Genomic DNA, 27,704 nt, shown 5'->3' with positions numbered 1-27,704 from the left:
CAGGCCAGTCACAGTGTGGCTCACGCCTGTAATCCCAGCACTTTGGGAGGCCAAGGCAGGTGGATCGTGAGGTCAAGAGTTCAAGACCACCCTGACCAACATGGTGAAAACCCCATCTCTATTAAAAATACAAAAAAAAAAAAGCCATGTGTGGTGGCACATGCCTGTAATCCCAGCTACTCAGGAGGCTGAGGCAGAAGAATTGCTTAAATCTGGGAGGCAGAGGTTGCAGTGAGCTGAGATCATGCCACTGCACACTCCAGCCTGGATGACAGAGCAAGACTCCCTCTCAAAAAAAAAAAAGAAAGAAAATCACCATAAATCAGACATGAAAATTCTGGCTCCAAGAAAAGCATTTTCTTTGTGCAAATAAAGACGTGTGTATCAAGTATGATGTCCCCCGATGTGGACACTCAGTTCCTCACAAAGCCAGGCCTGCAGTAGCTGCCACATCTCTGGGCTTACCGTGCAGTGGGTGCTTGTTTTCAAGACAGGAATCAAGATGTTAGGAACACAGCAGAAGGCAGAAAGGCGACACCTGGAGACCAAACGCAGGACGAGGAGTACTGCAGAGGTCACGGGGAAGTCACAGAACAGGAACACGCTAGCAGCTAGCAGGAGCATGGGACATGAAGAGCAGAAGAGAGGAAGTGTTTCTGAGCCTCCAAAAATCAGGGCCGACCACAGCTTCCTGGGCCACGGAACCCCTTCATTCACCAAACTGCCGTCATTTCAGCTTCTGACCACTGGGAGGCGCTGCTCGAAAGGGTTTGCCTGAGACTCGGAAGCAGCTGCAGGGAGGGCGGCAGGGGTTGTGGGGTTTTAGCCTCTGGCCCAAGGGTCATATGTCTGTAACCAAAGGGAGCACAGTCTGCACCCAGCTCTCATCCCATCGGAGCTGCTCTGACTCCTGCAAGTTCTTCCGGAACTGGTTTAGTTTGCCCGCAGGATCAGGAAAGTTTGAGAAAAGCATCTGCAGAAAAAAGAAGAGCAGAACTTACCTCATCGCCTGTCCCCACCCCATCCCACGTCACCGTCTGGCTGACCCCAGGTTCCCGACCCAGCAACACTCCCTCCCAAGTCCCTAATTCCCTCACCCTGACTCAAGGTCCTTCACGCCCCAGCAGTGCTCTGTCTACAGCTTGACACCGCGCTTTCTGGAAACTTCCCCACATGTCCCACTTTCCCACACTCGGTGTCCTGGAGCACCTCCCAGCCTCTACATTCTGTGCCCTCCCCTGCGAGCACCCTCCTTTCGGCCTTTGGCCAACACAGTCCCACCCATCTGTGAGTAAGGAGGGGATGTCGGTATTCTTTTCAGCCTTGCTAAACTGCCTAAATCAAGGATCACAAAATACTACAGCCTGTAGGCCAAATGCGGCCCACACCTGTGTTTGTAAATAAAGTTTTATTGGAACAAAGCCACACCCCTTCATCTACAGATGGTCTGCGGCTGCTTTCACACCACAACAGAGTCCCATGGTTCTGACGGAGACTGGGGATCCTAACGTAAAAGACTTCCAACCTTTACAGAAAAAGCCTGCCAATCATTCTGTTGTCAAGAATGATGATGTATTACTTTTTGCAATAAGAAACAAGTATCCTGTGCAGAATCTCACACATCTTTCAAGGCTGGTCCCAGAAGCTCCCTTCACCCACCCACCTCCCTGATCCTGATCACTTCCTAAACTGCAACCCAGCCCACCCAACTCCAGCATCATTTGTGTAGTATCAGCTCTTGTAAACAGAGGGCAGACAGGGGTGTGTCCTAACTCTCCCAAGCCTACTGTACTGAAACAGCACAGCACAGTAGGCGGGCCTGTGTGACCTCTGCTCCCTCCCTGGCTTTTCTTCCCCACATGGTCCCACCCTGGCTTCGGGAAGCAGGTATCAGGAAGGCTACCTGCAGCTGAGCTGCCAGTTCCTCTGAGTTCTCGAAGATCAGGCCGTTTTCATCATGTTTCACCAGCTCATGTAAACTGCAGAGAGAACCAAGGGGGTCTGAGAGCCGCCTGGAGAAGACACCAGGCCCCCAGGGTGCCCACCTGGGCTCCTACCCCACCCCACACCCAGCCCAGGCTAGGGGCTGGAAGGGAGGGTTGGTTTCCTGGAGCTGATTCTGAGATCTGGCATCTGAAGGGTATAAAGGCCTGGGAGGGTGCACATCAAAATGTGCACCAATTTGAGGAGGGGGCCTTAAGAGAGGGTTTGCACCTTCTGTCCTGTATGCTCTTCAAGGACTTCAGAATTATTTTTGCATTTTTTTCTTAACTCCATGTTCATAAAAAGGCAACCCGCGGGGGATGTGCTCAGCACATAAAAGATGACTTTTCTCGGGCACTAGGTTTGATCCCGACATTCCCTGAGCTTAGCTCACACGAGGGGCTCACATCCCTTAATCCCGTCCAGGGGCTGGCTTGCACTGGGGCTACTGCTTCTAGAATCTAACGCCACTCTTCCCTAACACCCACCTGTGCTGGGTGAGGGAGGCCACAGCATCACACTCATTTAACTGAGTGAGCTTGGCCAAAAGGGACATGGGGAAAGAGAAAGAAAAAAAGGAAACCATGTCAGCTTGCAGGCAATTCCAGCCAATTATACTCTAGGAGCAAAAGCCCTAAGTGGACGTCTAGTATTGAAGATGCTTTTCTTCATATTAGGTTGGTGCAAAAATAATTACCTTTTTTTTTTGGTAAGATGGAGTCTGGCTCTGTCACCAGGCTGGATGGAGCCCAGTGGTGCAATTTCAGCTCACTGCAATCTCCACCTCCCCATCCCAGGTTCAAGCGATTCCCCTGCCTTAACCTCCTGAGTAGCTGGTACTACAGGAGCATACCACCATATTCAGCTAATTTTTTGTATTTTAGTAGAGACGGGGTTTCACCATGTTGGCTAGGATGCTCTTGATCTCCTGACCTCATCCTCAGCCTCCCAAAGTGCTGGGATTACAGGCATGAGCCCCTGCACCTGGACAGTAATTGCCTTTTTTTTTAATTTTTTGAGATGGAGTCTTGCTCTGTCTCCAGGCTGGAGTGCATTAGCACGATCTCAGCTCACTGCAACCTCCGTCTCCCAGGTTCAAGCAATTCTCCTGCCTCAGCCTTCTGAGTAGCTGGGACTACAGGTGCACACCACTACACCTGGCCAGTAATTGCCATTTTTAATGGGAAAAACCTCGATTACTTTTGCACCAACCTAAATATAACATGAGGTCTACATGGAAGCCAACTATTTCAATGAGGCTCAGCCCAACCCCAGTAACCGCACGGCCTCCTGGTCATGACCGCCCGTCTGTGCTGGACTGACCGAGGGGCAGTGCCTCGCTGTGGGCAGCTCATTCTGCATTGGTTCCCCTGAGCGGCGAATCTGCCGAATCTATCCTCAGAAAGATTCGGGTGCTCCTACCACTTGAAGTTCACCGCACACACCGGCAGACAGCACCCGAACATGTCCACCACCTTCATGGGCAGGTCCAGGCCACTGGAGGACGTGTGCAGACAGACACCCAGGTCTGCCGAGCCTGCTAGGCAAGAGGGGCGGTCAGAGCGCTGGCCTCTGCCCTAGGAACACAAATCCTCCCAGCACCGTGAGGTGACACCCCCTGAGGGGAGCGAAAATCAGATAAGGCCCCCGACAGCCCCAAACACAAGTGGCTTAAGCTGGCCAAGCAGCCACACAACCTGGCTGGGACATCTGAAAACATAAGTTGACTCACATTTTCTACATAATCACAATTTGCGGGTTTTTTTTTTTTTTTTTGAGACAAGAGTCTCGCTGTGCGACCCAGGCTGGAGTGCAATGGCGCAATCTCAGCTCACTGCAACCTCCACCTTCCGAGTTCAAGCGATTCTCCTGCCTCAGCCTCCCGAGTAACTGGGATTACAGGGGCCCGCCACCACACCCAGCTAATTTTTGTATTTTTAGTAGAGGCAGGGTTTCACCACATTGGCCAGGCTGGTCTCCAACTCCTGACCTCAGGTGATCCACCCGCTCGGCTTCCCCAGGTGCCGGGATTCCAGGCACGAGCCACCATGCCCGGCCACACAACTTATGTTAAAAGAGCTCCTGGCAGTTACTGCTTAATGGATACAGAGTTTGTTCGGGGTAATGGGAAGGTTCTGGACCCGGAATGGTGGGTGATGGCTGCACAATACTGCAAACATAGTGAATGCCACTGAGCTGTACACTTAAAAATGGTTAAAACAACAAATGTTGTTATATTTTTTACCATAACAATAACAGGCCAGGACCGGGGGCTCACAGCTGTAATCCCAGCACTTTGGGAGGCTGAGGCAGGCAGATCACTTGAGGTCAGGAGTGCAAGACTAGCCTGGCCAGCATCGGGAAACCCCATCTCTACTAAAAAAATATAAAATTAGCCGAGGCTCATGGCAGGCACCTGTAATCCCAGCTACTCAGGAAGCTGAGGCTGGAGAATAGCTTGAACCAAGGAAGGCGGAGGTTGCAGTGAGCCAAGATCGTGCCATTGCACTCCAGCCTGGGCAACAGAGCGAGACTCTGTTTAAAAAAAAAAAAAAGAAAACGACTGGCTAGAGAGTCCTGCCAGGCAAAGGCCCTCAGCTCCTGACTGCTCTGCTCACTCCAGGCTGGAAGATGCGGCTCGGCTCTACAGACACACCCGGACCAAGCCACGATTCCTGCCTCGGAGAAATCAACAGGTAAAGAGACAGAGGCGAGGGAGAACCATCTCACCAGGAGAGGCAATGCTGTTTGACACATCGTCCCTGTACCTCCCAAAGCCATTGCCCACCCACACCTGGGCAACAGTGGCCCCAGCCCCAGGCCCAGCCCTCCTGCGGGAAGGAAGAGGACTGAATGGAGGACATGGCAGGCTGAAAGGGGGAGGCCTCCTCAAGCCCCTTGGTAAACAGCCTCTGAGGCCACCTGGCAGGGAGGGGCTGGCACACCAGGAAGTAGCCTCCTCCAGGGAGTTCAGCCAGAGGTCTCAGCAGCAGGCCAGGCCCCTGTCCCTGTCCCCAGGTGGGCTTCCAGAGTAACCTTTTCAGACAAAGTCTACCTGCCCACACCTGTTCCGCACCCTTAAGGCCCCACCTCCTCCCTGAGCCTCCTGCCGGCCTCTCACCTAGAAGCAGGGGGTAGTCCTCGGCTTCCAGCCAGGGGGTGCAGACCTGGATGTTCTGGAAACGCTTCTGGCGGATAAGGCAGCTGTAATACTCCCTCAGCGGCCCTTTGCCTTCACAGTAAAGAACATACATTGCCATGGACCCGTTTCTGTCCCTGCCACATGGCCCCAGGCCCAAGACACTCCCCCTAGGAGTGAGGGACCCCTTTCCTAGAAGCCCCACCCCTCGGCAGCTCTAGTCAGGCCCCATCCAGGGCATTCCAGAAGCAATGCAGGAGCCCCAAGACCCGCAGGGGTGTGCACCCTGACACCTGAGGCGCAGCCCTCCACCTGCAGCCAGCTGGCCTCAGGCTGCAAACATGGCGGGGGAAGCTCTGGCCTGGCACTGGAGCACCCATTAGGTGGACCCGGGCTTTTGTCTGTGTTATACACAGGGGACATGAGGACGGCCCCTGCCCTGCCACAGCCCCCAGAGCACATGGCATGGGTTCCCGGCCGCCCCTGGGAGCCCAGAGAGCAGGGGAGGGAGGACAGCAGGACCAGCAGCTGCCCCAGACCCACCTCCTCCCGCACAGATTCTGCTTCTTTCACTCCTCACAGAGTTACCTTGGAAGGGATCAGAAGCAGTAACTGTGAGACAGGGGCTCTTCCATTTGAAAAATTAAAAGATGCTTAGGACACCAGTGACATGGCCAGGTGCAGTGGTTCGCGCCTGTAATCCCAGCACATTGGGAGGCCGATGAGGGTGGATCACCTGAGGTCAGCAGTTTGAGGCCAGCCTGGCCAACCTGGTGAAACCCTGTCTCCACTAAAAATACAAACATTAGCCAGGTGTGATGGCACACGCCTGTAATCTCAGCTACTCAGGAGGCTGAGACACGATATTCACTTGAATGCAGAAGGCGGAGGCTGCAGTGAGCCGAGATTTCGTGACTGCACTCCAGCCTGGGAGACAGAGTGGGACTCTATCTCAAAAAAAAAAAAAAAAAGATACCAATTAAGTAAGAACAACAACAACAAAAAGACGCTTGGAAGCTAGTGAAAAAGTAGAAAGCTTGGTATCTCCAAATTCAAATCTAGGTTCCCTGCCCTTCTTCGAAAGCCTCTGAGCCTCAGCTTCCCCCACATCAAGCAATTTAAGACCCTATGGCAGAGAGCTGCAGTGAGGACTAGGGAGGCAAGGTCTCGGGAAGCACATGGTAAAGGCTGCGTGCCCCTCCCCCTGTGCCATCCCCCAACCAGACACCCAGGGTCCCAAGTGGTACCTGTTATCACACAGACGAGAGAAGGAAGGTTGTGTCCATCAAGAGTCAGTTGTTCAAACTCTGTATTAAAAAAATAAACAATTCTATATGGAATTTCTGATAGAAATTTTTTTTTTTTTTTTGACAGTCCCGCTCTGTCGCCCAGGCTGGACTGCAGTGGCACGGTCTCGGCTCACTGAAACCTCTGCCTCCCAGGTTCAAGTGATTCTCTTGCCTCAGCCTCCCAAGTAGCTGGAAGTACAGGTACCCACCACCATACCTGGCTAATTTTGTATTTTTAGTAGAGACGGGGTTTTGGCATGTTGGCCAGGCTGGTCTCAAACTCCTGACCTCAGGTGATCTACCCGCCTCAGCCTCCCAGAGTTCTGGGATTACAGGTGTGAGCCACCACTTCCATCAAAAAACATTTTTTAAATAAATAGCAGCCAGGGTCATCTGGTCAGGTGGGGAAAGGGCACTGCTCTGGTGGGGAGGCCACTGCCCTCTCTGCGATGCTCTCCCGGAGGTGGCATTTCAGCCTGAGGGCCTGGTCACTCAATAACCCAACCCGGGATTCAGAGACGCCCACACCTCCACCACCCCTGCTGTCCCCAGGCTGGCCCACCCAGTGGCCCGGGGCAGGAGCACGCTGCAGGCGGGGCAAGCAGCTCACAGCTCAGTGGCCCCAACAAGCCCAGAGCTCCTCACCACAGCCACACACCTACTTTCTAAAGCTGCCAGCAGGATGGAGAAGTCTTCATCCTCTACGAGAAGAGAACTGAATGTCAGGGACCTTTTCTTTTTCTTTTTTTTTTTTATTGCATTTTAGGTTTAGGGGTACATGTAAAGAACATGCAAGACTGTTGCATAGGTACACACATGGCATTGTGATTTGCTGCCTTCCTCCCCATCACCTGTATCTGGGATTTCTCCCTATGCTATCTCTCCCCAACTCCCCACCCCCTGCTGTCCCTCCCCTATTTCAGGGGCCTTTTCTAGACACCCCCCTTCCAGCTCACAAGCCCTCCCCTTCTCATTGAGACCAGGGTAGGGACCAGGGGGCATGCAAGACCGGCAGGGGTGAGGAAAACAGCCTAGCCAGGTGCCCATCACACCAACCCCAAGGGCCCCGGGGCTCGTGCAGACCTGTCCAGCTTGTGCTGCTGACCAGCAGAGCTGGCCGCCTGCGGAGACGTGTCACCAGCCCGCTGCCAGCATCCCACTCTGTGAAGGCCGACCGCTCCATGGCTGGGTCCTCAGGTTCTGAGCTGAAGGAGCAGAAAAGAAGCCCGTGAGAGGCCACAGAGCAGGCCCAGGGCCCAGGACAGGCATCTCCTGCCATGGCAAGGCCTGCAGGCTCCCAAAGGTTGGGGTGCCCGGCCACATCAGCAGCACCAGACCACCCCTGCCACCCGAGGCCTAGGCTTGCTTTCTCTGATATTGCTGCTGGGTGCTAAGGTTACAACGGCAAACAAGACTGACTCTTCTCCATGGGGGCTACTGTCTTACCGTCCCCTCAACTTCAGATGAGGTGCTGTGATGCCCTTCCAACACCACCCCAGCTTACCCAGGGGCACAAGACAGGGTGTGTGGACCTGCACAAAGGTCCCCTCCTTAGCCCCACGAGACACCCCAGGGGACACACAGGTCCACAGATCCTGCCACAGGCCTGGAAACCAACTGGCTGGAGAGTAAGACAGTGCAGGAGTCAACAAACATTTCTTAAAGGGCCAGAGAGTAAATGCTTAGGCTTTGAGGGACACAGCTTCTCTGTTGCAAAACCCAGCCCTGCTGCTGTAGCTCAAAGGTGGCTGTAGACAACTCAGAAGGGAATGAGTGTGTTGTGTCCCAATGAAACTTGATGTACAAAAGCAGGCGACCGGCCTGTGGCCTCAGGCCAACCCCTGGGTGAGTGGGTTCCCAGGTCTGCAGTGAGAAGGGGAGAGGCCAGGGCAGGGGCAGCTGAGGGTGGGAGGCCTACCGGGCCCTGAACGGAGAGTGCGAGCCCCCCAGCTTCATGAAGAGCCGGTGCTGCACGTCCAGAGGCGTCTCTTTAAAGAAAGATGCTGGCTTGTCATAGACGGTCACGGCCCTGCAATGAAATCACAGCAGAGCTACTGGGAGGGCAGAAGAAATACCTCAGGAATAGAGGACCCACACGATCCAGGAAAAGGATGCTTGGGGAATCCAAGTCTCAGACGATGAAAAGAAGCAGCTTTGCAATTATTTGGGAATGCACAGAGAGACGTCCTAGGCCCATAACTGCCTGGACACCCCCTGGGGGGCTGGAAGAGTAGAAACTCTGCCCCCTCTTCCCCCAGCTTCCTCAAACACCAGGGACCACCTCCCAGCCCCTCAGTGTTTCTTTGGTTTTTTTTTTTGAGACCGAGTCTTGCTCTCTGCCCAGGCTGGAGTGCAGTTCGGCTCACCACAACCGCCACTTCCCAGGTTCAAGCAATTCTCCTGCCTCAGCCTGCCGAGTAGCTGGGGCTACAGGCGCCCACTACCACACCCAGCTAATTTTTCTATTTTAGTAGAGACAGGGTTTCACCATGTTAGCCAGGCTGGTCTCGAACTCCTGACCTTGTGATCTGCCTGCCTCGGCCTCCCAAAGTGACGGGATTATAGGGGTAGGCCACTGTGCTCGCCCAGCCCTCAGCATTTTAAACTACCTCACCAGCATGACACAGCAGACAAGACAGCTCTCACTGCAGCCATTCAGGGGCCCTGCACCTCTCCCAGGCTGCCATCACCCCAGGCCGTGGTACCTGATGTGCCAGTTCTCTGCCAGGTCTTCCCGCATGGCATTGGTAACACACAGGTTCAGGTGGGAGAGGCGCCCAAAAAACCTCTCATACCTGAAAAGATGAATCAGCAGTCAGCAGAACCCTAGACAGACCTCCACTACAACCACGGTGTGACTCTACACCCCTCAACACAGAAAAGCCACAAAGCAGCGAGAGTCTGAGCTCCCTGAGCCACACCTGTGCCAGTGTTCTTTCTTTACACTGTAAACACCCTTCTTTATGTTGTGTCACTTGTCATCTTAAATATAATCACTTTACATTTTATTTTTATTTTATTTTTGAGATGGAGTCTCACTGTCACCCAGGCTAGAGTGCAGTGGCACCATCTCGGCTCACTGCAACCTCCACCTCCTGGGTTCAAGCAATTCTCCTGTCTCAGCCTCCCGAGTAGCAGGGATTACAGGCAACCACCACCATGCCCGGCTAATTTTGTATTTTAGTAGAGATGGGGTTTCTCCATATTGGTCACGTTGGCCTCAAACTCCCAACTTCAGGTGAGCCGCCCACGTTGGCCTCCCAAAATGCTGGGATTACAGGCCCGAGCCACTGTGCCCGGCCAATGCAATCACTTCAAAAGGAAACTGCACTCCAGCCTTGGCAACAGAGCGAGACTGTCTCAAAAAAATAAATAAACAAATACAAATTTAAAAAAATAAATAAAAGGAAACTGTGTATCTCTGCCAAAGTGAACATCCTCTCTCTTGCTGTAAAAGGAAGAAATAAAATAAAGGCCTGACTATTGGATCTCCGCCACCCTGACCTCCCACTGCAAAGGGTGTAAGGCCACAGCCTGCTCTCAACGTGGGGCAAAGGGATTCAGTGAACGTTGTACACACTCACTCCTAATTGAGACTGAGCCCTGATCGCAGGGCAGAGCCAGAACAGGGAATGAACGATTCTGGGTTATTTAATGCCACCGGGGAATCAGGGCCTGTTCCTCTCTCAAGATGCAGAGAAATCTCGGAAATGGGGGTGCCTGGGACGACACTTTGGTCCTCACGCCTAGCTGTGTGGCAAGAGGCGTCATCATTCTCAGCCTCAGTTTCCTGACTTGTAAAAGGTACACCCTCCTGAAGTGCAGGGAGATTGAACAGGGTAAAATGCAAAAAGGGCTTGGCATGCAGCAGGTGCTCAATGATTGTTTGCTGTTGCTGTCAGCACTGCCAGTGAACAAACTCATCAGGGCAAAGGCAAAGCCAGCCAATGGCCCAAGGCTGGAAGTACACACGGAGGCTGGGCATGCAGATCAAGGCAGATGTTATATTCGGGCTCAAAGTACAGCAGACGACCTTCCCAGCTCCACGTCCCACCGCTGCCTTCTTCCCTCCCTGTCTCATAGGCTACAGCAACTGTGGCCCACTTCCAACAGCAGCCCTGGGTTTTAATTTGGGGATCGGCCCTCAGATACCCTCTGTCCATGGGATATGGATGCTCCTGAGACCCAGATCTTTTGCTGCAGCATTTGCCCCAAGCCCAGCCTCAAAAGGCAGATCAGAGGAAGGCAGGTAGCCTACATGAGCCAATCAGAGAGGGCTGCCCTCCCCAATGGGCATGGGTGGAGACGAGAGCTAGGAGAGCTCAGGAACCACCTCCTCCAGAAGGGAGTGTGGAGACAGACTTGAGCTGGGTCCCAGTGACACTGCTTAGCTCAAAACCATTTCCCTGAACATTTCCATTCCATGGACCAAAAAGCGTGGTCCTTTGCTGAGGCCTGTTTCTATCCCTTGGAACCAGCATCTAGCCGGATCCACCAGCCTTGCCGCGCCTCCTGCAGAGCACACAGGAACTAGCTTCCAGAGGCCCACAATGACCCTTCTTCTCACTCATCCTTGAGGGGTTTGGGGACAGTATTCTACCCACTTCCCAGACTCTCACCACTTGGCCAGCAGAACGAGGGGGTGGTTGGGGCCATGGACCAGACCCATGATGGAGTAGCCATAGTTGTGCCAGTCAATGACGAGTTTGCTTCCACAAAGGCAGCCTACAAACCAGCAGACGGCAATGCCAGGCAGCCCTGGGGGGTTCTAGGAAACACAGACCCATGAAGAGGAGGAAATCAGACCACAGTGGGCAGTAAACCAAGTGAAGACAGTCACAACACACATGGTGATGAGTCTATGATCTTTACAGAGCTCTTGATAACAACAGAAGAAAGGCCCTCTCCATCATCAAAATACGTGTAAAAAGTCATAAAAGAAACAGTGGCCCAGGCTCCAAGGCTAATGCCTGTAATCCCAACACTTTGGGAGGCCAAGGCAGGAGGATCATTTAAGCCCAGGAGTTCAAGACCAGCTTGAGCAACACAGTGAGACCCCATCTCTATAAAAAATTTAAAAATCAGCCAAGTGTGGTGGGACACGCCAGGAACCCCAGCTACTCAGGAGGCTGAGGAGGAAGGATCGCCTGAGCCCAGGAGGATGAGGCTGCGGTTAAGCTATGATTGTGCCACTGCACTCCAGCCTGGGTGACAGAGCTAGACTCTGTCTCTAAACAAACAAACAAGCAAACAGAACTAACCAACCTGAAAAGACCAAGATCATCAATAATCAAGGAGGCAAAAAACAGAACAAAGAGATGCCATTTTTCACCTGTCGGAATGCAAATTCCAAAAAAGCCTAACAGCATCTGGTGATGGGAAGCATGCGGGAGAAGAGGCGCCTCCACTCAGCAGGGGACAAACTGGCCCAACCTTACTCTAAAGCTATCCAGTAACATACACATTTTTTAAATGCATCAACTTTAATTGTATGTACAAGAGCAACTCCACTGCTAGGAATTTACCCTAAGAAAGAAACTGGACTTACGAGAAAGGCATATGCTCAGTGTGCTCTGCTTGGAGCTGCACTATTTGTAAAACTCAAAACAAAATCAGGAAGAATCTGAGTATCCATTAACATGAGACTAAATACATCCAGTATGAAACATCACATACTGGAATTCAATGCTGCCTATTAAAACAGGAAGGTGCGGGCGCAGTGGCTCATGCCTGTAACCCCAGCACTTTGGGAGGCTGAGGCAGGTATATCACCTGAGGTTAGGAGTTCAAGATCAGCCTGGCCAACACAACGAAACCCTATCTCTACTTTAAAAAAAAAAAAAAAAAATTAGCCAGGCGTGGTCATGGGTGCCTGTAATCCCAGCTACCCAGAAGGCTAAGGCAGGAGAATCACTTGAACCCAGGAGGCAGAGGGTGCAATGAGCTGAGATCGCACCACTACACTCCAGCCTGTCAATGGCAACGGAGACTCTGTCTCAGGAAAAATAAAAAATAAATCAATAAATAAACAAAAGAGAAACCTGCTTCTGTATGTTAAAAAATGCTTTAAAAAATTTTTTTTAAAAAGAGGTATTCTTCCTTCAGCTAGAATTTTTTTTTTTTTTTTTTTTTTTCTGAGACGGAGTCTAGCTCTTCTTAAAAAAAAAAAATTTTTGTGGTGGCCAGGCGCGGTGGCTCAGGCCTGTAATCCCAGTGCTTTTGGGAGGCCAAGGGAGGCGGATCACGCGGTCAGGAGTTTGAGACCAGCCTGGCCACCATGGTGAAACCCCATCTCTACTAAAAATACAAAAAATTAGCCAGGCATGGTGGTGCACACCTATAGTCCCAGCTACTCAGGAGACTGAGGCAGGAGCATTGCCTGAAACTGGCAGGCAGAAGCTGCAGTGAGCTGAGATTGTACCACTGCACTCCAGCCTGGTAATACAGATGGAGTGAGACTCCATCTCAAAAAAAAAGTGATAAAGGGAAGAGGTTACAAGTATAACTGTAAAACCAGACTGACTACCTAGGTTCAAATCCTGATTCCACCACTTCCTACCTGTATGGCAATGGGCTACTTACAGAACCTTTCCAGTCTAGGTTTTCTAGTCTAAATAAGAACAGCCTTAAGAAACAAGTTCTTGTATTACCTAAACGTAATACTTCCTAGGGTTACTGTGAGGACTAAATGAGTTAATACATGGAAAACACATGGATACACCGTCAGTATAATGTAAGACTCTATCTGTAATGACACAGAGAGCATGGATAGGTGCCATCAATAGACACCACAGACTCCTGCTCATGTCTTTAAACATTTACACACACAACACACACACACACATACACACACACACACATGTATGAATATGCAATATATTACCAATCTGTGCATGTTTTTAAAAGCTGGAAAGTAAACTGTTAACATGGTTCTGATAGAGGGAGGAAGAGGCTGATACACACCTGGAGGAAGATGTAGGTACCTGGCTCTCTCCACATCAACTTCCACAGCAAGTACACGGCCTGGAATACAACTTTCAGTCCGTACTGCAAAACTCGGGGCCCAACTGCAAGTCAGAAAACACCTGTGACTACCAAAGGAGCTTCTGGGAATCTGCAAGAGTTTTTTTTTCTTTTTTTTGAGACAGAGTCTTGCTCTGTAGACCAGGCTGGAGTACAATTGCATGATCTCAGCTCACTGCAACCTCCGCCTGCCAGGTTCAAACGATTTTCCTGACTCAGCCTACCGAGTAGCTGGGATTACAGGCACCCGCCACTACACCTGGCTAAGTTTTGTATTTTTAGTAGAGACAGGGTTTCATCATGTTAAGCTGGTCTCGAACTCCTGACCTCAGGTGATCCACCTGCCTCAGCCTCCCTAAGTGGTGAGATTACAGGAGTGAGCCACCATGCCTGGCCTCTGCAAGACTTTTCAAACAAACACCCCCCACCCCCAACCCATGGATTTGCAAGAATCTGGAGTTGACTGCACCCTACCTGCAAGACACTGAAGTTCTGTCAACTCCACAATCTGAATTCTGTTGTTCTGCAAGAGCTCATCATGGGGTTTGGAGTCTGAAAAGGAGAATGATCCCTTTAATGTACCAGAAGCAGCAATCTAAAGTCTGATAATCTCCCAGCTCAGGCTGAATCATTTTGGAAAATAAGATTTTTCAAAACCTCTCTCTGTTCCTCACTAGCCAGAACTGAGAATGTGGCCAATTCTTGTTCAGATTCCTCTAGAAAGCTCACAGAGAGAGGGCATGAATCTTACCGACCTTCACTTAACACAATGCCTGGCACACAGCAGGTGCTCAATTAAACTAGATTCTCTGGATGGTGGACTTTTCCGACCACAGGGAGATCCCTAGGAAGTCCCACTCTACCCCATCACCCTGGGATAGCAGACTCTTTAAACGGGGATCAAAGGCAACAAATGCTGTACCCACTTCTCCCTGAGATGGGTTGAGCTACCCTCTCAAGATACCGACGTGGACAATAATGAAGGGGCAGACATCCCTGCCCTGCACACTGTGGGGAAAGCTGGACATGAAGCTCTGCATAGAGGGACGAGGAATGAGAGAGATATGCTGCTCGTCAGCTCAGACAAAGCCTGACAAGGGCAGCTGCACACGGCCACAGCTACCAGCACTGGCCCTGGAGTCCCATGCACCGGGGTTCCACTTGCTAGAATTAAGTGAGACCACGCAATGGATTCACTTAACACAGTCCTGACACGTGGCAAGATTAATGCCGACTGTACCTAAAGACCCGCCCAGGAAAGGCTGGGTAAAACCCGCTCGTCCAATCCCGGAGAGCTGCCCAAAGGCGGCGACAAAAGGAGCACTTCCGCCTCGACTCCCCGGGGCGGTTGGAGCCGAGGGTCAAAGGCTGAGCATCCTCCCTCCCAGACCCTTGGGCACTCACTGCAGAACCCCAGGAGGGTCACCGAGAAGCCGTGCTTGGCCAACGACAGCACGTGGTACTGCATGCGGGGGCTGCGGCCCACGTCGCCCAGCACCACGGCCACTACGTGCTGGGACGCGCGCCCCCGCCGCCAGCGCTTCCATCCTCCCAGCAGCAGCACCGGCAGCAGCAGACACAGCGCCAGCAGAACGAAGCAGGACGCCGCCATTTTGGCGGGGCCGCAGCAGTCACGTGACCTCGCTTCCGCTGGCGGGCGCGCTCGGTGTGCGCAGTCGCAGACCAAGTGTCCGAAGTGGGCCGAGAAAAGGCGGGATGGGGACGTGGTTCTCTAAGAGGGGTCCGGGGAACCCCGGGGAGCCCCTCGGGTCCAAGAACTAGTAGTAGTAGGACACACGTACTTACACCAGATTCCTTACACACCAGTGTATTTCCCCGACTAAAGTAAAGCTGTTACTGTATTGGGATGTAAGAACTCTACAGGGCTCTAAAATAATTTCAAAATATGGTGAGACAAGAATTTGGGTGACTCTCATCCTAACACTGAGGAAGGAGCCAGACGCTGACATACAAACTGTAGAGTTACGTCTATGTAAATAAAAGCCAGTCCTTGCTGTTAGAAGTCAGGGGCTGGTAACGTGGGTGCGCTGCATTTGGGGCGGCACCTCAAGCAGCATCGTACCTGCCCATTTTCCAGGGTGTACATCACACTTAATAAAACATTTAAAAGGTAGAGAGGGGATGCTTATAATCCCTGCACTTTGGGAGGCTGAGGCGGGCAGATCACTTGAGCTCAGGAGTTCGAGACCAGCCTGGCCAACATGATGAAACCCCTTCTATACTAAAAATAAAAAATTAGCCAGTGTGGTGGCACGTGCCTCTAGTCCCAGCTACTTGGGGGGCTGAGGCAGGAGAATCGCTTGAACCTGGGAGGTGGAGGTTGCAGTGAGCAGATATCACGCCACTGCACTCCAGCCTGGGCGACAGAGTGAGATTCCATCTCAAAAACAAACACAAAAAGGTAGAGAAGGGAAAGGACAAACAAGGAAGTAAACACCATCATGATTTTGCTTAAGTATCCATGGCTAGAAGGAAAATTTCCCCAATGACCCTCCAATTTCACCTCCCAAAGTAGCCATAGTAAGAGTTTAATGAGTGTCTTTGTGACAGCCTGTTGTTAGTCCATTTTCATGCTGCTGATAAAGACATGCCCAAGACTGGGCAATTTACAAGAGAAAGAGGTTTAATAGACTTACAGGTGCACATGGCTGGGGAGGCCTCACCATCATGGCAGAAGGCAAAGAGGAGCAAGTCCCCTCTTATATAGATGGCAGCAGGCAAAAAGAGAGCTTGTGCAGGAAAACTTCTTGTACAACAATCAGGTCTTGGGAGCCTGATTCACTATCATGAGAATGGCACAGGAAAGACCTGACCCCATGACTGAGTTACCTCCTACTGGGTCCCTCCTACAACACATGGGAATTCAAGATGAGATTTGGGTGGGGACACAGCCAAATCATATCACAGCCCTTTCTCTTTGAAAGCAGTCCCTTGCAGAGCAACACCAAGAGCTCACTGGGGATGATACCCCATTGCCCCTATTTAGGAGCTGCCCCAGAATCTGCAGAGCCACCACCCACCACATTCAACAAACAGACAAGACAGCAGCTCCTCCCTTGTTGAGGACCACAGGCAGCACCCAAAGGGCAGGGTAGCCGGTGGGGATGTGGCTCCCCAGTGTCCCTGGGCTCAGCTCAGGGCTCGGCGCACTTTTTTTTTTTGCAAACTTCTTTTTTCTTTTTTTTTTGAGACACAGTGTCACTCTGTCGCCCAGGCTGGAGTGCAGCTCACTGCAACCTCTGCCTTCCAGGTTCAAGTGATTCTCCTGCCTTGGCCTCCCTAGTAGCTGGGATTACAGGCTTGCATCACCACGCCTGACTAATTTTTGTATTCTTAGTAGAGACCGGGTTTCACCATGTTGGCCAGGCTGGTCTCAAACTCCTATCCTCAAGTGATCCTCACAAAGTACTGATATTACAGACGTGAGCCACTGTGCCCTGCTGCAGGTGTCGATTTTTTTTTTTCTTGAGACAGACTCTCGCTCTGTCTCCCAGGCTGGAGTGCAGTGGCACGATCTTGGTTCTCTGTAACCTCCACCTCCTGGGTTCAAGTGATTCTCCTGCCTCAGCCTCCCAAGTAGCTGGAATTACAGGCATGTGCCACCATGCCCAGATAAATTTTGTATTATCAGTAGAGATGGGGTGTCACTATGTTGGCCAGGCTGGTCAACGCAGATGTGCCCTCAAATGAGTTTGCTTCAAATTTATTTAAAACAAAGGCTGGGTGTGGTGGCTCATGCCTGTAATCCCAGCACTTTGGGAGCCTGAGGAGGGTGGATCACTTGAGCCCAGGAGTTCAAGACCAGCCTGGGCAACATAGTGAAACCCTATCTCTATAAAAAATACAAAAATTGGCTTGGCGCAGTGGCTCACACCTGCAATCCCAGCACTTTGGGAGGCCGAGGCAGGCAGATCACGAGGTCAGGAGTTTGAGACCATCCTAGCCAACATGGTGAAACCTCATCTCTACTGAAAACACAAACATTAGCCAAGCGTGGTGGTGGGTGCCTGTAATCCCAGCTATTCAGGAGGCTGAGGCAAGAGAATTGCTTGAACCCGGGAGGCAGATGTTGCAGTGAGCCAAGACCTCACCATTGCACTCCAGCCGGGGGCAACAGAGCGAAACTCCATCTCAAAAAAAAAAAAAAAAATACAAAAATTAGCCACGCATGGTGGCACATGCCTGTAGTCCCAGCTATTCAGGAGGCTGAGGCAGGAAGATCTATTAAGCCCATGAGATCAAGGCTGCAGTGAGCTGTAATTAAACCACTGCACTCCAGCCTGGGCAAGAGAATGAGACCCTATTTCAAAAAACAAAGAAAGAAAAAAGTTTTTTTGCTTTCAGAGCTTTTGGATTTTTGGGTTGAATTGTAATTGCTAGATCAAAGATCTAGCCTGTGAGCCTAGGGAATCAGGGCCAAGAAGGACAGAGTGGGCACCCCTCTCCCCAGCATAACAGGGACAGCAGGCTCGACGCCCGGGACTGGCCTACCCGCCGCTGCCTCACCGTCATCCCCCTGCAGCCAGCCTTCCCAGATCCCTTTGAACCGGCCACCCCAGGCTTCTTGGCAGCCCTGCCGGGCCACTTGTCTTCAGGTCTGCCAGAGGAGGTGGGGAGGAGGCGGAGGAGATCGTGCAGAGGCGGTCTGGGCTGGGCCAGAGCTTGGGGTGCTGAGCCTGTGACCAGCTGTGAGCAGAACCCAGCCATGGCCAGCCCGGGGCTGCTGCTCCTGCTCTCACTGACGGCCCTGCCACCGCTGTGGTCCTCCTCACTGCCGGGACTAGACACTGCCGAAGCTAAGGCCACCATCGCGGGCCTGATCTTGTCTGCGCTGGAGAGAGCCACCGTCTTCCTAGAGCAGAGGCTGTCCCAAATCAACCTGGATGGCATGGTGGGGGTCCGGGTGCTGGAAGGTGAGTGAGCCTGTTTCCCTGGCTGGACACTAGGAAGCTAAGTCTCAGCTTTGTCCTCCACCCTGCTCTATATGCCTGAGACTTGGCACTGGCCCCAGAATAATCTGTCTCAACTATAAGGAGAGAGGAAGTCGGGGGCTGGCTTTTCCTGGGGGCTGTGGCCCAGCTGTTATGACATTTTTTAGAAGCAGGAAAGATTTAAAGGCAACATGGGGAAGGATTTGGAAATTATCATTTTCTGAGAAGGAAACAATCCATTTGACAGTCCCTCCTGACACACTACAAACAAGGGGAGTAGAGAGAGTGCCCCATAAATGGATATTTGTGGGACGGTCCCCCCGCTTGAGTGAGGTGGCTGTGGACAAAACTGACGACCCTCAAGATCAGGTTCCAGCCCCGTTTCCTCCACTTCCATCCAAAGCCTCCTAAAGGTTCTGCAAAAACAGTCAAGTGTTTGTTTAGCTTTCAGAGATATAAGATCCCCAAGAAGGGGGCTGGAGACAGGCCAAGGCAAACACACACATGCGCACATCTCACACACACACACACAAGCACTTCACACACACAGGCATGCATGCACACACGTACACACACAGGCACATCACACACACACAAGCATGTATGCACACACATACACATACATCACAGACACACAAACACGCATGCATGCACACACACATCACACACACAAGCATGCATGCACGCACATCACACACACAAGCACACATGCATGCACGAATGCACACACACACACCATGAGTTGCTGTGGGCCCCTCCTTGCAGGCCATCCTGAGCAAAGTGACAAAGACCCCGGGTTGGTATCAGCAGGGCTCCGGGCTGGCCCCAGCTCCCAGGCCAGGCAGTGGGCATCGCCCCACACCACCCTCTTTGTGTTGCCAGAGTAGTTTTCCACCTGGCCGGGACTCAGAAGTGGCACGAGAGGCACTGGGATAGTCTGCTTCCTCGCAGCCACATGCCCCCACCAAGTGTCCTCTCCCCACCCCTCGTCCCCCACGTGGCATCCTGGAGAACCCCGAGATCATGCTCCCTCCCCTCCTGGCCAGGACTAGGGTGAGGCCAGAGATATACCCGGGGTCCCCTTCATTTAACCCAGCCCTGTCGCATAGCTCCTCTAGAAATTCATCAGCATCCTCATCCCCCAGACTGGAGTGCAGTGGCACCATCACAGTCCCCTGTAGCCTCCAGCTGCTGGCTCAAGTGACCCTCCCACCTCAGCCTTCCGAGTAGCTAGGATTACAGGCATGCGTCACCACACCTAGCTAATTTTTAAAATTTTTGTAGAGATAGAGTCTTGCTATGTTGCCCAGGCTGATCTCAAATTTCTGCCCTCAAGCAATCCTCCTGCCTTGGCTTCCTAAAGTGCTGAGATTAGAGGGGTGAGCCACTGTGCCCAACCTAATGTCTCTAATGGAGGAAGGGGCCCACCAAGGCTGAGATGTGGCCTTGCAAATTGGGTTCTCCCTGGGCACCTGCCATGGGTAATTGACCGTACAGGTTGGAGAGGAGTGATTTGTTTTCCTCATTCCATAGGCGAGTTCACTTAGTATCTGCTCCACGTGGGCACAACCCAGGCGCATTGCGTGGGTACTTCAGTGCCCTCTCCCCGTCATCCCTGAGGTTCCACCCATTGTTATTATCCTCTTTTATCAATGAAGGGAGGGGGTTCTCTTAATCATGACTGAGTAGCGTTCACTGGGAAAGCCACACCACCCTGACCTCAGACCAGGGTCCTCTCTCCTTGCAGTCACAGTGAGCCCAGCTTTTCCACCCATGCCTGTTCCACAACCACTGTCCCTTCCCCTTGCAATAGTCTTGCTGCATAACAGATTCCCCAGGAATTCAGCTGCTTAACACAACCACAACAGTGAACTCTGCGTAAAGAGAGCAAAGGCGGTGCCAGTGCCTAGAACAGGGCTTCAGAACCGGTCTGCCCAGGTTCCAATCCTGGATCTCCCCCAGCTGGCTGCATGGCACTGAGTTATCTGCTCTGGTGGAGTTTGGGTTTCCTCATCCTTCAGCTGGTGGATGGGAGTATCACGTGATCATGCACATATATCACATGAGATTATGTGTCTGTGTCATCTTACCCGCGGGGCTCAGTACTTGTCAGCCATTACCGTTTCTATCTGTCCAAGCATTGAGCACCCTTGACTGACGGCAACGGCCTCCTCGTCTGTCTCTCTCTAAACAATAAGCTCTCCGTGGGTAGGGTCGACGTCCCATTGCAGCGGTCTCCAACCTTTTTGACACCAGGGACTGGTTTTGTAAAAGGCAATTTTTCCATGGACCTGAGGGGAAGGTTTTGGGATGATTCAAGTACATGACATTTATTGTGCACTTTATTTTTTATTTTTAATTTTTGTTTATTTTGAGACAGAGTCTCGCTCTGTCACCCAGGCCCCAGTGCAGGCGCCGCCTCAGCTCACTGCAACCTCCAGCTCCGGGTTCAAGAGATTCTCCTGCTCGGCCTCCCAAATAGCTGGGACTACAGGCGCCCGCCACCACAACCGGCTAATTTTTGTATTTTTGGTAGAGACAGGGTTTTACCATGTTGGCCTGGCTGGGTCTTGAACTCCTGGCCTCAGGAGATCTGCCGGCCTCGGCCTCCCAAAGGGCTGGGATTACAGGTGTGAGATAGCGTGCCCAGCCCACTTTATGTTTATTGTTATGACATTAAAACATATAATTATACAACTCGCCTACAGGGCCACAGCCCCACAGGGTCGTGGGGTATCCCCTATTGCTGTGTTGAGTCGCAGGATCCGAGAAATAAAGAGAAAGGACACAGAAGGACTGGAAATGACAGCTGGGCTCAGTGGGCCACGCCACTTACAAGCAGAGACAGGCGAGGCCCCGAATGTCCAGAATTGTCTGTATTTATTAGGTACGAGACGGGGGAAGGGTCGTGATGAGGTCATCTATAGGCTTAGTGATAGGGCATACGTAATCACGTGAGTACCAAGTGAGGGGGCCGCCCCATTAGGTCAGCTAGTTAGAGAGGTGGGCCATGCGCAGTAGGGGCTGTGCCGTGCACAGTAGTAGAGGGTCGTGTACAAAAAGGGTGTCCACCCCCATTAGGCCACCGAGGCAAGGAGGTGAGCTGTGTGCAACAGATGCCGTGCGCAACAGTTCTTGTCTGGGGGCCGGAGACTTCAAAGGATTCCTGTAGAAGGATGCTGTAACCCAATGCGGTGGGAGCTGACAGTGTGCCCTCCCTAAGGTATCTTATAGGAGGAGGATTCGAGCCAGCACAGTAGCGAGAGAAGCTGACGGGGTACAGCCGCCATGGCACGATTACGCCAGAGGGGTTCGTCTCCCTCGGTTGTTCGGGGGTCTCAGGCCTGAGGCCTACTTCCACGAGAACTGGGTGCAAGGTACGGCCACTCCTTTTCAGGGGCAATAACTCTTGCTCCAAGCCGGCCATGCAGCGGGTACTGAGTGCTGCCGTCTAGGCCCTGGCCTGCCACACAGCGTGTGCCCTTTCAGGCGGGGCGCGACCACTGGGTCTTTGGTTCTTGTCCTGGCCTGGCTGTTGTCCCATGGACTGCATCTGCTCTGTGACTGCTCTAGGCATTCCTCCTACTACAAACTAATATGTGGTTATATAGAAGGATTATATAAATCAGCATTAAATGTGTCGTACAGCTCCGACTACAATCCGTTACATGATTATATAGAAAGATTACATAAAACTAAGTATGGTTATATATATAAGCTAGATATAAGATTATATGGAACTAAGTATGATTATATAGATTATATATATAAGCTAGATATAAGCAAGCAGTAAGTTATACTTCAGGCACTAATTGTGCCTGGGGTCTGCCCAGCTCTCCTTCCTCAGCGCCCATGTGGGGGTTTACCCACACTCGCCATAATATAGAACTAGTGGAAACCCTGAGATTATTTTCCAACAACTAGATAATCCCGTCTAGGGGAATGGGAGACAACGACAGATCACTGGACATTAGATCCTCATAAGGTGTGTGCAACCTAGATCCCTCACATACGCAGTTCACAATAGGGTTCGCAACCCTGTGAGAATCTAACCAGAGCTGAACTGACAGGAGGCGGAGCTCAGGCAGTAACAAGAGCGAGTGACAGGAGTGGCTGTAAATTATAGACCCACCCACTCCTCACCTCCTGCTGTGCAGCCCCATTCATAACAAGCCTAGACCAGTGCTGGACTGAGTGCTGGAGACTCCTGTCATATCGGACTTCGTAGATCCAGTGCAGTCACAGGAGGAGACACTCTGACATACAGGGGACCGCTCCCTGTTGGCATTCCCAAGGCTGTACTTCTCCCCTTCGGGTTTGCCCACGGAGGGGGCTGAGGAGAGGGCGCTTGCAGCATCCTTCTCAACTTAGCCCATCCTCCCCAACAAGGCTCCTACCCGATGGCAGCTGCCCTACCTCGTCCCTCGCCCTCTCAGCCCTGCATGGATGCTCTGGGTCCTGTCTCCCCAGTCAATTTCTGGCCACCTCTGGATCTTCACCATTCTCTCCCACCTCATCAAAGCCACTGCTAGCCCACAGGGTACGCCTGTGGGAATTAGAAGAAGGTACTTCCTTCCTGAAGTCACTTGACAGCCATCTGCTGGGAAATTGTCTTACTACGTACACAAACCCATGATCTGAATGTGTGTTGCCATTGTGCAGTATACAACTTGCTCACCTGTACACAGTGGTTCTCCACCCTACAACCTGAATCCTTCCCTCATTATTCCTCATGCACAGCAGACCCCAAGCCTCCTTAATGCATAGTAATGGCTGAACTTTACTAAGTGCTTTCTCTACACTGTGGATAAGACTAAGTCCTCTCCGCACGTTCGCTCACTCTATCCTCATAACCCCCTCCAAGAAGTAAAGGCTATCCTTATCCCCGTTTTACAGATGAAGAAAGTGAGATGGAGAGAAATTCAGTTACTTTCTCTGGTCATCCAACATGAAAGTATCTGAGTCAGGGATTCAAGGATTTGGACCTCAAGTATCAAGGATTTGAACCCAGGCCCGACTCCAGAAACCAAGCTCGCAGCCACCCCCTTCTACCACTCCGACACCCATTCGCATTGCCAGATCACCCCATTCTGACCTCATTTCCAGTCAGCTCAGCAAATCTTTCCCCGCTGTGTGCTGGAAGAGGCAGAGAGGCTCCCAGGAAGCATGAGACCTTGGAGGATTATTTTTTCCTGTCCCAAGGCAAAAAAAAAAAAAAAGTACCAACTCCAAATGGTAGAATGAATGCACTCTGATCCCTTCCAGAGCAGCTAAAAAGCGTTCAGGAGAAGTGGGCCCAGGAGCCGCTGCTGCAGCCGGTGAGCCTGCGCATGGGGGCACTGGGGGAGAAGCTGGAGGACGCCATCCAGAGGTCCCTCCTCTACCTCAAGCTGAGTGACCCCAAGTACCTAAGAGGTGAGCACCCACAGGGATGTCCCATTCCTTCTGGAATATCGACTCTGGGGATATTGACTTTAATAACCCAGCATGTGCTCTCCCAGGGCAAGGCTGGGCTGAGACACTCTGTCATCAACTTCGACCTGTCTGCCGAGCAAGCCACAGACGAGCCCTGGGGACATGTGGTCATCCTTGACTTCAGAGTCTGATGGCCTCTCCCACTCACACAGAGGGGTGCAGAGTAGGCAGGGTGTCTTCTCTCACGCTTTCAGCACATGCCCGTGCTTGAGGTCCTGGTCCTAGACCAGAGCAGAGGGGCTGGGCAGTGCTGGGCTATCCCAGAGGGGAGAGTGTCTAAAAGGTCATTTGACCCTTTACACAGCAAACAGTAGAGTCCTCTATCACCAAATTATTTTAATACATTACATTAAATGTCAGAAGAAATTCCTGAAGTTGTCCACACTCTATTTTTCTGTATTTTTAGTAGAGACGGGGTTTCACCATGTTGGCCAGGATGGCCTCAATCTCTTAACCTCATGATCTGCCCATCTCGGCCTCCCAAAGTGCTGGGATTACAGGCGTGAGCCACCACACCCGGCCAATTTTTTTTTTTTTTTTTTTGGGGGGGGAGATAGAGTCTCCCTCTGTCACCCAGGCTGGAGTGCAGTGGTGCGATCTCAACTCACTGCAACCTCCACCTCCCTGGTTCAAGTGATTCTCCTGCCTCAGCTTTCTGAGTAGCTGGGATTACAGGTGCCCACCACCTGCTAATTGAGCATCCTTGACTAACAGCAATGGCCTCCTCGTCTGTCTCTCTCTAAACAATGAGCTCTCCGTGGGCAGGGTCAAAGTCCCATTGCAGCGGTCCCCAACATTTTGACACCAGGGACTGGTTTTGTAAAAGGCAGTTTTTCCATGGACCAAGGTAGAGGGGAGGGTTTCAGGATGATTCAAGTACATGACATTTATTGTGCACTGTATTTTTTTATTTTTAATTTTTATTTATTTATTTTGAGACGAAGTCTCGCTCTGTCTCCCAAGCTGGGGAGAGTAGCTAATTTTTCTTCTGCAGCTAATTAGGAGGCAGAGAGACTCCCAGGAAGCATTTTCCTTCATGAATAGTAATGGCTGATTTTTCCTCTATATTTTTTGTAGAGACGGGATTTCACCATGCTGGCCAGGCTGGTTTTGAATTCCTGACATCAGGTGATCCGCCTGCCTCAGTCCCCCAAAGTGCTAGGATTACAGGCGTGAGCCAGCGCGCTCAGCCCCACGCTCTATTTCTCAAAACATTGGGGTTTATCTCTCTCATGCCTTATGACCACTGAGTGTCTCTCTCCTCCCCAGCCCCAAGTGACCCTACACAAGGTCGCATCTTGTAAGCCTGTCTGAGCTGTTCCTTGATGGCAAGGGGGGGCACATATAAGCAGCCCATCATGCTGCTACAACCCCGTCCCCTCTGCTCCCCGCGCCCATCGGATGTGTGGGGTGAGTGTGGAGATAGCCAGGCCATGGTTCGTGCTCACACGGCAGCCCAGCCGCAGGGAACACAGCCCAGGCCTTCCCAGTACAGGCCCACCTTTCCACTGTTGAGATCCGCCACCCTCTCCCAGGCCTGGTCCCTAACACTGTTCCCGCCCATGTCATCCTAAAGATGCCTTATCACTGGGCATCCGTTTTGTAAGAGCTCCACTTTCTCACCCAACCAAAGGAGGCTACAAATATCACCTCCCCACGTGTTCTCTTTTTCTGAGAGACAGTCTTGCTTTCTCTTTTTTTTTTTCAACAGAGTCTCTTGCTCTGTCACCCAGACTGGGGAACAGTGACACGATCTTGACTCACTGCAACCTCTGCCTCCTGGATTCAAGTGATCCTCCTGCCTCAGCCTCTCAGTAGCCAGGACTACAGGCATGTGCCACCACACCAGGCTAATTTTTATATTTTTAGTAGAGATGGGGTTTCGATACATTGGCCAGGCTGGTCTCCAACTCCTGACCTCAAGTGATCTGCCCACCTCAGCCTCCCAAAGGCTGAAACACTCTCTCTACTAAAAATACAAAAAAAAATTAGTGGGGGTGTTGGCACGAGCCTGTAGTCCCAGCTAGTTGGGAGGCTGAGGCAGCAGAATCACTTGAACCCAGGAGGCGGAGGTTGCAGTGAGCCGAGATTGCTCCACCGCACTCTAGCCTAGGAGACACAGCAAGACTCTTTGTCTCAAAAAAAAAAGAGCTGATCATAGCTCACTGCATTCCCCAACTTCTAGACTCAAGCAATCTTCCCGCCTCAGCTGGGACTCCAGATGCACACCACCATACCTGGCTACATTTTTTATTTTTGTAGAGACAGAGTCTTGCTATGTTGCCTAGGCTGGTCTTGAACTCTGGGTCTCAAGCGATCTTCCTTCCTCAGCCTCCCCAAGTGCTGGGATGACAGGTGTGAGCCCTGCGCCTGGGAAACTAACCCTTATCTGGAGCTTCCACGGGACGCAGTGGGTTTAGTCAAAGCTGTCCCAACACTGTTCCTAATGATTAGCGGGAAAAGGGTTTTATAAGCAAAAGGAGCTTTCTTGAGTTTTTCAAACCCAATCTGGGACCAGCAGACAGGGCTCAGAGCCCCGAGCTGCACCTGCCAGTAGGCAGGGCTGCAGGAATGGGTGGGGGCACTAGGGTGGGTGGCCCGCTGCTCCTGGGTCGCCCCCACACCACACCCAGCCTCACCTACCTATCCTCTCTGCCAGAGTTCCTGCCGACCCTGCAGCCCGGGTTTTGGAAGCTCCCACGTGCCTGGACCCACACCAATGCCTCCTTGGTCTACCCCACGCTCCAGCCCCAGGACTCGTTCTCGGAGGACAGCAGCGACATGTGCCTGGTGCAGCTGCTGGGAACCGGGTGGGCCCTGAACCCGCCCTGTCTGCCAGAAACACAAACACACCCCGCTGGTCCCGTCCCACTCGTTCTTCTCCAAGCCGCCAGGCTGAAGCCAAGGCTTTGTGCAGATCCGGGCACAGCTCCCTGAAGCTGCCGGGCACTGCCCTCTCCCACGCCAGCGGGGTCCCCCTTGCTCCAGCCGCCCACTAGTCTCCCATGCCACAGCGGGTCTTCCAGCAGCCATGGCTGAACACACCACCTCCAGGTCCCCAGACAAAGCCCCAGTTCTTCTCCGCCCTTCCAAGTCCACAGCCCCCTAGAGGCTGCTTTTCAGACTCTCCAAGGCTCCCTCCCATTTAAAGACTTTGCTCCCCCTACCCACCCACTAGGCCTCAGGAAGTCTGCCCTACCTCCAAACCCCATCCTACCTCTGACCCCAGCACACAGCAGACCTCCTGTGAGGGCCTCTCCGGCACCTTGTATAGCCACAGATGCAATTTGCATTTGGACTGTGGGCTTGTCCCCATCCCCAGTGAGCTTGCAGGTCCGGGAAGGCAGGACCGAGCCTAGCTGGGCTCCTCATTTTATCCGGGTGCTGAGTGGGCCTGAAGCAAGGCCCCAGGGCAGCCCTGGGTGCAGGTGCCTGTGGACAAAGTGGGCAGCAGGTGCCCGGGACGCATCCTCTCAGCTTCCTTCAGAGCAATGCTTGGGCTGGGACACAGATGGGCTCACAGAGGGCTTGGCCCCAGCCAGGGACCCTGCTTTTTTTTTTTTTTTTTTGAGAAGGAGCCTCGCTCTGTTGCCAGGCTGGGGTGTAGTGGGAAGATCTCGGCTTACTGCAGCCTCGACCTCCCAGGTTCAAGTGATTCTCCTGCCTCAGCCTCCCAAGTAGCTGGGACTACAGGCTCCAGCCACCACGGCTGGCTAATTTTTGTAGTTTTAGTAGAGACAGGGTTTTACCATGTTGGCCAGGATGGTCTAGATCTCTTGACCTTGTGATCCACCCACCTCAGCCTCCCAAAATGCTGGGATTATAGGCATGAGCCACCTCACC

The 27,704-nt window shown here is 52.2% G+C and overlaps 2 protein-coding genes across 4 annotated transcripts in view; one reads left to right on the top strand and one right to left on the bottom strand.

Moving 5' to 3' along the window:
* Nucleotides 1-335: 335 nt before the first annotated feature.
* On the bottom strand, nt 336-15,078 carry ALG1 (ALG1 chitobiosyldiphosphodolichol beta-mannosyltransferase). Of its 2 annotated transcripts, XM_032258062.1 has the most exons (13): nt 14,839-15,078; nt 13,909-13,986; nt 13,375-13,478; nt 11,031-11,179; nt 9,117-9,206; nt 8,330-8,440; nt 7,495-7,616; nt 7,074-7,112; nt 6,370-6,429; nt 5,105-5,215; nt 3,406-3,520; nt 1,904-1,979; nt 336-973 (listed from the first exon to the last, which is right to left on the bottom strand). In XM_032258062.1, exons 1-13 carry the CDS (start codon nt 15,044-15,046, stop codon nt 842-844), a joined length of 1,395 nt encoding a protein of 464 aa, XP_032113953.1. In that variant the 5' UTR covers nt 15,047-15,078; the 3' UTR covers nt 336-841. The 2 variants fall into 2 exon arrangements, with proteins under 2 accessions (XP_032113953.1, XP_032113954.1); XM_032258063.1 differs by lacking the exon at nt 7,074-7,112.
* Nucleotides 15,079-17,932: 2,854 nt separating this feature from the next.
* The window catches only part of CUNH16orf89 (chromosome unknown C16orf89 homolog), a 24,928-nt gene continuing 15,156 nt past the window's right edge, over nt 17,933-27,704 (top strand). For both annotated transcript variants that reach the window (XM_032258065.1, XM_032258064.1), the window contains exons 1-3: nt 17,933-18,368; nt 23,652-23,801; nt 26,521-26,671. In XM_032258065.1, the coding sequence (XP_032113956.1) occupies nt 18,161-18,368; nt 23,652-23,801; nt 26,521-26,671 (509 nt within the window). In that variant the 5' untranslated portion in view covers nt 17,933-18,160. The remainder of the gene's footprint in view (nt 18,369-23,651; nt 23,802-26,520; nt 26,672-27,704) is intronic.

This window comes from Sapajus apella, unplaced genomic scaffold (assembly GCF_009761245.1).
Source record: "Sapajus apella isolate SASKATOON/1434 unplaced genomic scaffold, GSC_monkey_1.0 scaffold99, whole genome shotgun sequence".
Classification (NCBI taxonomy): Eukaryota; Metazoa; Chordata; class Mammalia; order Primates; family Cebidae; genus Sapajus; species Sapajus apella.
This window is presented reverse-complemented; position numbering and strand designations above follow the sequence as displayed.